Genomic DNA, 10,013 nt, shown 5'->3' with positions numbered 1-10,013 from the left:
TATAAAAGGTTTGGCAAATGTGACCATCGATGACAACAGGCAACAGCTTTGGAAGCTGCGTGAATTTGCGGGAGTGTGTTTTTGAAAGTTGAAACTAGCTGCCAACCAGGAGCCAACAGGGAACAAAACCAAGCCACCAAGTGTTTTTTTTTTTCTTTTTTCTTTTTTCCCTTTCGTCTAATCTTAGGATATGATAGAACGAATAAAGAAAACAGACATTAAATATTATAGTAACCTGAAAACTACAAATATTTTAAAAATATATACTAAATAATTAATATATATAACCTAAAAAAACATGATTATGAAAAAAAAAACGAAAATGCACAAATTATGTTCACTTAATATCTCTATTTCTAAGTTTTCTTCGTTTTCAATAATGGTAATAGCGTACACGCAATTCTTATTTGACTGCCCAAACCCAAATATATAATGCTCCCTTCAAATTCAAAGCCAATTTCGACAGCCTATTGTTTTTGACCTTCATTATTATTATTATCATCATCATCATTATTATTATTATTGATTATTATTGAAGAAAAACGGAAACAGCCCAGAAGCTCCTTTCCTTGGACCTTGTTCTTCTGCATAGCTTAGCAAGGCTGCTGGCAGCTATGCATTTGCGCTTGCCTGCCTTGTAACAAGCCTCCTCTTCGCTCATATAAATATCTCTCTTCTTCCATTCTTTCTATTATACTTACTGTAACTTTCTTTTCTTTTCTTTTCCCTCAGCTCCCATATTTCTCGGAAAAAGATTTGAAAAAAAAATAAAGAGACAGCTTCCTCAAAGCACTCACAACATAGTTATATCTGCTTCTCTCTCTCTTAAAATAATCTTTTTATTCCTTTCTTCGAACTGGGGTTTTAGTTCTTTCAGCAGCCAACCATACATAGCATAAAAAGCAAGTTTTCTCTCTGTTTTTGGGTTGAGTCGTTTAAACGGCAAGGCTAAACTCAACATAAAAGTTGAAAAGGAAAAAGTTTGGGTTTTGAACATAAGAAATGGTGCAGCATCAGCGTTACAATCAGTTGAAAAATGGTGGAGATGAAGAGGCAGCAACCCTTGTTTTCGTGTGGACGGACCGTGGTTATTACAGGAGAAGAAGGCCTAAGATTCTCTCTTTCCTTTTACTTTCTCTTCTTGCTTGTGGCTTCATATTGGCTCCTCACTTCTTTAGCTTTTCTTCTGCTTTATCTCATCTCTGTAAGCTTTTCTTTTCCTTCCCTGGGTTTCGATTAGTTGCCTTTTTTTTTTTTGCTCTCTGTTTATGCGTCTTGACTTCTCTTACATGTTTTTAGCAGATTTTTTTGGTGTACAAAATGACGGCCTTGCTGGTGATTTATATGTAAATGCTCCTCTTTGTTCTTCAATCTCTAATGGTTAGTAGTCAGTACTATTTTTATTTATTTTCGGCACCTTCTTGATATGATCGAACGGTGCCTTTCATATCAGAAAATTGGTTGCCTTAATTAAATACACATTGAACTATCATTTTTCAACGTTCCCAAACTGCTTATTTGAATCTTATGGTTCTTCTTTGGGCTAAATACAGGTTCAGTTTGCTGTGACAGAAGACATTTTCGATCTGATATTTGTTTTATGAAAGGTGACATAAGAACACATTCTCCCAGCTCTTCGGTTTTCCTTTATTCACCAAAAAATAGCGACGATGACGCTTCAAGTACGGTTGATGGTGATGAACTTCAACACGAAAAGATCAAACCTTATACCCGAAAATGGGAAACGAGTGTAATGGCCACCATTGATGAATTGAACCTTATCTCAAAGAGACGAAATTCGGACGTTGACCATTCTTGTGACGTAATTCATGATGTTCCAGCAGTTATCTTCTCAACTGGAGGCTATACAGGCAACGTTTATCATGAATTCAATGATGGGATCATCCCTCTGTACATCACTTCGCAGCAATTTAACAAGGAGGTGGTGTTTGTGATCCTTGAATATCATGATTGGTGGGTTATGAAGTATGCTGACATCCTTCCACATCTCTCCAGTTATCCACCAATAGACTTCAATGGAGACAATCGAACCCATTGCTTTACTGAGGCAATAACTGGGCTTAGAATCCATGATGAGCTCACTGTGGACCCTACATTGATGAAGAACAATGAGAGTATTGTGGATTTTCGAAACCTTCTCGATAGAGCTTACCGACCCAGAGTTACAGGTTTGATACGAAAAGCACAGGAGAAGACATCAGAGTGCGCATTAGCTACCCCAAAAAGGATGCACAATCAACAAAAGAAACCAAAGTTGGTGATATTGTCTCGGAAAGGTTCTAGAGCAATAACTAACCAAAACATTTTGGTGAAAGCAGCCGAGGAAATTGGGTTTGAGGTTCATGTTTTAAGGCCGGAGCCAACAACGGAATTAGCAAAGATTTACATGGAACTTAATTCAAGCGATGCCATGATTGGTGTCCATGGTGCTGCCATGACTCATTTCCTGTTCATGAGACCTCGCTGCTCGGTTTTCATTCAAGTGATCCCCCTAGGAACAGACTGGGCAGCTGAGACATACTACGGGGAGCCAGCAAGGAAGCTTGGTTTGAAGTATATTGGGTACAAAATCAGCCGTAGAGAGAGCTCATTGGTTGATGAATATGATAAAGACGATCCCGTTCTCACAGACCCTTCTAGTTTAAATCAAAAGGGATGGGAATACACCAAGAAAATCTATCTTGAGCGTCAAAACGTAAAATTAGACCTCACCAGATTCCGGAAGCGCCTTCTTCGTGCTTATGACTATATTACTGGAATCCATCTCCAGTCTCAGCATTTGGCTTAATGAAATGTGATTCTATGGACACCACACACACGTAGATATTATACAGCTGATTTGTACAGTCGGCAAACTTTTTGTACATTATTTTGTTCAGCCTAATTATTTGTTTTCTCTAAAACTTTACTGCTGTCTATTGTTTCTGCTATGTTTCATGGATTTTATTGTTTAGAATGAACTCCTCTCTCTCTCTGACGTTATGTTAACCACGTCATGACATTAAAGAATTCTAACATCTTGAAAGCTTTAAAAGGATTGAAAGCTTTGTATCGTAGTAGAGAGGAAAAAGAAAGGATTCTTATCTTTATTTGCATGTACTTTTAATTTATATAAGGAAAATTGAGTATCCTTTTATTTCATCAGCGTCTGAGGATAAAAAAAAATTATTAGAATTTTATAATTTAAAAATATAAGTATAAAATGAGAATATTTATATTAAAAATAAATGATATAAAAAAAATTAGTATTATATTTGTAAAATTTTAAAAATGATTTTCAAGTTTAAGTTTCTATCTTATAGTGAGATAATATGTATTAGATCAAATAAAATTATCAGCAATGTTAGAATTTGAAAAAGAAAATTTTGTGGTTAAAAATACCATATTAAGATTACTCACAAATTTTGAAAATTTTTAATTTTATTACATTCCAAACATTTAATATTGTAACACCCCAAATTCAATTCGGAAGTTCGATCGGATTTGGAACGCCACATTGGTCGCCGAATCGATATTGGTCAATTATGCACATTAAAAAAATACAAATAATAGATCATCTATCAACATCATACTTATGAAAAAAAATTAAAATCATTAAACATAACTCGGTAAACAATCAAACAATTAATCGATATAAAAGTTATCGACTAATCAAACAATCCTAACTCCTAAATACATGTCAAGGCTAAAACCAAATAGAAACGTCTTTACAAAATATGAGTTGCAGAGACTCTTTAGCAATGCTACTCGAACAAGAACTCACAAACTATCTGTAACTTGTGCATGAAATTAAAAACTCGAATGCTAAGCTTTTCACAGCTCAATGGTGAGCTCTAATTTCTAATTTTACTAAATATTAAATTTAATTTAAATGCAATTTAAAAATAACATTTAAACAATTCGAGCTTGGAAAAATAAAGCCATAAAACATTTCGTATAGCAAAATCTTTTGATATGAGTCTCAAGGCCTAATTTTAGGCTCATGGATGTGATGAGCTTACACACCCTTGTGTCAAAGCCATGGTAAAACAGAGCATGCATACTGACTTTTCTCCACGTCCAACAGACACGCCCGTGCACTATGGTCGTGTGATACTTAGCTAGCTACTGACTTAAGCCCACGGCCATATGACACGCCCATGTGTCTTAACTGTGTGGTCTTAAGAGGTTACTGCTTTGCAAACACGGCCACAAGGCACGCCTGTGTTCCCTAACCGTGTGGCACAATGCAGGCTTGGTTTAAGTCAACTTGCCACCCCTTTTTGGGTCATCCTACAAGCAATGTAAACAAGCATAATTCTACCACCAATTCAGTCAAATTTTATGCTATATCATTCATCATTTATAACATAACATTATCAACCATTTCTCTATTCATAAACCTCACCAATTCAAGTTAAACACAAGATAAATTCATACCAAAACATTTCCTTCCATACATCATCCAAACCCAAATTAAGCCTAACAAAACTTACCAACATTTAGCATTTCTTTTGTCCATCTAAAACATGCCATCATTGCATATTAGCATCACATATTATAAACCATTCACAACCATAAATTCAAACACAAATTAGCAAAATCACATGGCTAAATATATACATCACAAAACATACTCCACAACTACTAGCCTATACATGCCATACTTCATATAAATATACATTTTCAAAAGTTCTTGACGAAGCTCTTAAAACCGATTACGTATTCGTGGTATTTTTGAAAAATATTTATCTTTTTGACAACTTGCGTCTTTTCCTACTGCTAGCAGTTATAAATCAAAGCAAAACAAATAAATACCCAAATTAGAAATAAAATCCAAAGAGGCCTTATTACAATAAAAATACCCCAAAATAAAATTACTTATAATTTAAAAATCACATAAGAAAGTATGTGCGATTGTATGGCCACCTTTGAGTCCCTCGCAGTACCGATCCGTCTAAGACTGGGGATTACCTGTATAGATGAACAGAGGGGTGAGTTATGAAAACTCAATGTGTAATCCCATATCAAATAACCAAACAGTGAGCATATAGAGTCTGGGCCTAAGCCCATTTCAGTAATGGTTTAGACTTAGTTAGGGCCTTAGCCCAATACAATATCAGTATCAGTCTGGGCATGAGCCCATCTCAGAAACAGTAACAGTAACAGTACAGATATGCAATCATGAGACCCTACCCAACCAGCCTCTACACTCTATCTCTGTCCAACCCTGCACTCCATGTGGGGATATAATCAACCCACTCATCCTTACACTCCAAATAGTACCGGTTGTGGCACTGAACAGTATTTGCAGCAGAGCTGGCAGTACAGTACACTTCCGTCAATCATAATAAAACCCATCCCCATGCAACATATCGTGCATCATGTCATGTCATGTCATAATATCATACATGTATTCAATATGTTTAAAATGGCATGCTCAAATATAGTCATTCATCTCATAGGGGCATAATAGTCATTTTATCAATTAGGGGGTCTAGGTACACTTACCGTCTCGACAGTAAGTCCACAGTCATCTCAGGCGACCAGTGCAACCTTAACAGTCAAACAGAGAAAATGTACCGACGGCCTATATTACAGGCCCATGTGGGTCCACACGCCCGTGTGGCCCACAAAGCCCATAATGGCCTTAGCCGTGTGTATTACACAGCCCAATCCAATAATTTTCACATGTCCGTGTGGTTTACCCGTGTGAGGCCCACATGCCCATGGGGCCTACATGCCCGTGGGTACTACATGACCCAATTCGGCCTGAAATGGCCCATAACGACCTCGGTCCATGAAATCGCTCATGGCTGGCCTCAATGATCATGCACCCATGTTTCGTTACACGGACCACCACACGAGCAAGTGCACACCCGTGTAGCATCATGGCTCACTTATTCCGACTTTTGCAGATTCCAATAATTGAGAATGTGTTTACACACCTGAAGTGATTTGAAGTTAACCGCACTCCAAATACTCCTATACCTGGATTCAATCAACACGCCATATAATCAGTTACTTAACTCATGTATCAATTGGAATCTAATGGAGTTCCAATTTGATCACAATAGCCACCTCCTTACCGATATCAATCTAAATCTCACCCTTGGTTCTTAGGAGACGCACCAATTAACCTTGATCTCCACCTACACAAAAGTCACAACCTTTTTTTATTAAACCTAAACTTGAATCATAATACAATCTTGACCGAACCGCACTTACCGCTCAACACTACCTTCATTTAGTAACCCATGATTCGTTACAACAATACCTAAAACACTTACCAACAACAATAGAGCAGAATGTAATTTGGTGATGCAGCGAACCAAGAACCAAAGAGGAGGATTGAACTGAAACAATAAATAGGGGGTAACGATAAGAAGAGGAAAAGAAATGATGCTTAGAAAAGAGAAAAACCGAAAGGGGCAGAAGTAAAGTAGAGACTTACCTACCAATATTCGGCCAAGGAAACGTACAAGTAGATGCACAACCTACTGAAGAAAATGAGGAAGAAACAGAGAAGGAAAATCGGTAGGAAAACAAGTAAAATAAGAAGAGGGATTTGTCTAAAAACTAAAAGACAAGAGAGGGGGAGAGCAACAATATTTTGCCAAAGCAAGAAGATACAAAAGAAGGGAAATTTTTAGACCCAAAAGAATAGAGAGAGGAGCTGAGAGAGCATTCGGCTAATGAGAAAAAGGGAAAAGTGCCTGACAGAAGAGTAGGGGAGAAAGGGAAAAAAGGGCTGAAGAAAAGTGCAAACCCAAAATAAGCCAAAAACGAAAGATACAACAAGACTCCCTAGCACAATTCGGTCTCCAAAGAAAATAAAAGAACCAAATGTTGATAGCAATTACCAACCCAAAGCTGAATTCTTGAGTGACCAGAATCCCAATTCGGCACCAACTCTCCCCCAACTTCAAATCCGCATACTTTTCTCCTAAAATCACTCAAACCGTCCACCAAATCCCTTGATCAACTCTTCAAAACTCTCCTCCAATCTCTCCACCATCTAATTTGAATTCCCCCCAAACTTTTTAGAGTTTTGGCTAAGCTAGAACACTCCCACGGCACTGGCAGTAAAATAAAACACACCTTGCGCATAGCAGGAATTGAACTCAAGATCTTCAGTAACAATGACACGCTACTTATCCCCTAGACTAGCAGGCCCTTTCTGTCATGAAATACTCACATTTGTTTAAAAGCCTACTGATTAGAGATATGGTTAATTCATATAAAAAAAACTTTTGCATAAGCCAAGGCTTGAACCCAAGACTTCATCGACTCTTCCCAAGACACTTAACCACTGAAGCAGATATGCAATTGTGTACCACAAACATAAAAAAATAAAAAATTAGGATTTTGGGGCATTACATTAGGTCCTTTCGAAATCATTTACTTAGTAAATACGCATTTTACTGATCCTTATTTACTAAAAATTTCTTAGTATTCATGCGAGGTAACAGAGACGTGTTAGGTTTGAAACAGTTTAATCACACAAATCTAGAAACTATGTAGATAACAGAGCTTGGTTAGGGTTTTTATGCAACCTGTAATTTAATCGGGTTAACATCTAAATTGAGCAAGCACATTTCAGTTATACGTCCATTAGCCATCATCTGGTTAGGATCGCTCAGCTAATTCAGGTGCATTTCAATCACATATGAACGAAATACAAACTTGATTTTAATTGAAAACATGATCGATTGAGGCACAAACATTATAAGCATGAATCTAATAAATATTATTTAATCTAAGCAATCATCCTAGCTTAAATAAAATTAAGCTAACATTGTTGCATACAAGAGCAAAGAACACGTAGCAAACATCTTTAAGTTAAATTAAAGAAAAGAAAGATTAAATACAATTTAGAGTGGCTGTCACCCAAGACTCTAACTGACGAGGCTCCTTCATTCCTTTGCTTCACTCCTTTGTTGATGGCTCTCCAAGGTGGCCGACTAAGGGTTCTTTAAGAGGCTCAAATGCTAAAATCTTTATGAAAAGATGATGATAGGTGTGGGGAGAAAAGAAGAATTCTAAGAGAATTTAGAGAGGAAAGAATGATGAATGATGAGGGATGATTAGAAATGTGAGAATGAGGTCTTACTTATAAGTGAAGAGAGGGGGATAGTTTACTAAAAATAAGAGTTTTCATCGTTTGAAGCATCTTCCATGGGTGGCCGGTCATAAATTGAGGAAGTTGAGCTAATTTTTGCTTGATTTTTGGTCAATTTGAGTGCCACAACAACTTAGGACTGAGACTCGATCAAGTGCAAATCTTCTGGTAAATCTCTAATTTCTTCAACTCTTCAAGGACCTGTGCAATTAAACCAAAAAGTGGTTTATGGACAGCCATGTGAAGCTAAATTTTGGGTTGACTTAGTCCCCAATTTAGACGGTTTTGTAATCCAACAAAGCTATCAGGCCTGTCCAGAATAAATCAACAAGTTAGAGGACCAAAGAATAAAATTTATTCAATTTAATTAATTAATTTAAAACCCAAATTATTAATGAAATATTTTAAAATGAATTATTAAATATAATTTTATATTTTATTATTTAATTTAATCATGCATGGCCCACTTTATGTCTTAAAAATATAATATATTCAAATTAATATAAAATAAGCCATTTATTGCATGAAAACTATATAATAAAGCATAAAATCACATTTTAATAATTTCTATGTCCTAATTTCATTTTTTCACATATTTCATTAATTTATTAAACAATTACTTAGTTTTAACAACAATTTTAAGTAAAAAGGTGATAAATGACATAGGAAAAATCCTATATATTTTTCCGTTTACAGTAACTCACTAACTTGGGTCACACGACCAAGCCATACGCTCGTGTGCCAAGCCGTGTACCCTTCGAAATAACCCTACACACCTGTGTGTCAGGCCATGTGTTACGCCGTGTAACAGCCTGACTTGCAACCCTTTGAAAGCTACAAGGGACACACGGCCATGTCGCCTGGCCGTGTGTCACACACGGCCGTGTCTCCGCCCGCGTGGACTGAAAATAAGCCATTTTCAAGCCATTTTCTCACCATATTTCCTACCACTTGCACTCAAAACTCACTTAATATATGCAAATTCAAGCTTAAACAACCTAAAAACTATCCATACAACTAATGTGCCAAAATAGCACCTCAACATCCACAATCAAACTTACCTAAATAACTATCCAATTCATTCATCATTTAAGCTACTAATTGAACAATCCCAATGCGACAATTACCAAAATGTTCATATAACGAATATAAGCATAATGAGCACAATTTTGGACCATTTTTCCTTCCATCATACACCTTACTATTTTGTCTCAAAGCCAACCACATTCAAGTAACCAAATCTAGTCATTAACCACATCATGAATTATATCGAATCCAAACCAACAAACAATTCGTAAAAGACTATTATTAGCTTCATTTTAGTTCTATCGTATTAACCACCAACTCATCAAAATAACAACCACAAAAATTACCATAGATTCATAATATCATAACTACTAGCTCATCAACTAATTTGTCACATATATATACAAGCCACATACAATGGCTAAATTCACCAAAACATGCCATTATAACCATGACTCAAAATCATCAAAATCTATCGGTTTAGTCGATGGATAGTGTGATGGATCTCCTACAAACTTCCAACCAAAATGAGCTTTCGATTATCTAGATACACAAAGGAAAATAACACGAAGTAAGCATATAATGCTTAGTACATTCGTAATTCATAAAAAAAGCTTACCATTTCAATTTATAAGCACAAAAAATTTTGAGATAATCCAACATGACTTAGCATTAACCTAAGCAACAACAACCTTTCAAGTTAGGTAACCACATAGCTTAGCAAATCATCTATAAACATCATAGCTTTTGTGCACACTACTTATAAGTATTCATACTTTCATGTATATGGCTAATCATATTTAGAACATCATCAACTCATACCTTTAATACTTTCATGGCATTACTTATCGAAGCATTTGTCGAA

At 36.1% G+C, this 10,013-nt stretch overlaps 1 protein-coding gene across 2 annotated transcripts; it reads left to right on the top strand.

Moving 5' to 3' along the window:
• The first annotated feature begins 455 nt into the window (after positions 1-455).
• LOC107952082 (xylan glycosyltransferase MUCI21) lies at positions 456-3,162 on the top strand. 2 transcript variants are annotated; one of them, XM_016887327.2, is made up of 3 exons: positions 456-1,204; positions 1,303-1,380; positions 1,554-3,162. In XM_016887327.2, exons 1-3 carry the CDS (start codon positions 1,003-1,005, stop codon positions 2,807-2,809), a joined length of 1,536 nt encoding a protein of 511 aa, XP_016742816.1. In that variant the 5' UTR covers positions 456-1,002; the 3' UTR covers positions 2,810-3,162. The 2 variants fall into 2 exon arrangements, with proteins under 2 accessions (XP_016742816.1, XP_016742815.1); XM_016887326.2 differs by having other exon boundaries at positions 482-1,204; positions 1,300-1,380.
• Positions 3,163-10,013: the final 6,851 nt, after the last annotated feature.

The sequence above is a fragment of the Gossypium hirsutum genome, chromosome A02 (genome assembly GCF_007990345.1).
Source record: "Gossypium hirsutum isolate 1008001.06 chromosome A02, Gossypium_hirsutum_v2.1, whole genome shotgun sequence".
NCBI lineage: Eukaryota > Viridiplantae > Streptophyta > Magnoliopsida > Malvales > Malvaceae > Gossypium > Gossypium hirsutum.
This window is presented reverse-complemented; position numbering and strand designations above follow the sequence as displayed.

Bases quoted from the DNA above. Each gene is read 5' to 3' on its own strand.
- LOC107952082 (XM_016887326.2), top strand. From the start codon at position 1,003: ATGGTGCAGCATCAGCGTTACAATCAGTTGAAAAATGGTGGAGATGAA. The intron at 1,205-1,299 runs GTAAGCTTTTCT...ACATGTTTTTAG, and splicing joins TTCTGCTTTATCTCATCTCT to CAGATTTTTTTGGTGTACAA. The intron at 1,381-1,553 runs GTTAGTAGTCAG...GGCTAAATACAG, and splicing joins TTGTTCTTCAATCTCTAATG to GTTCAGTTTGCTGTGACAGA.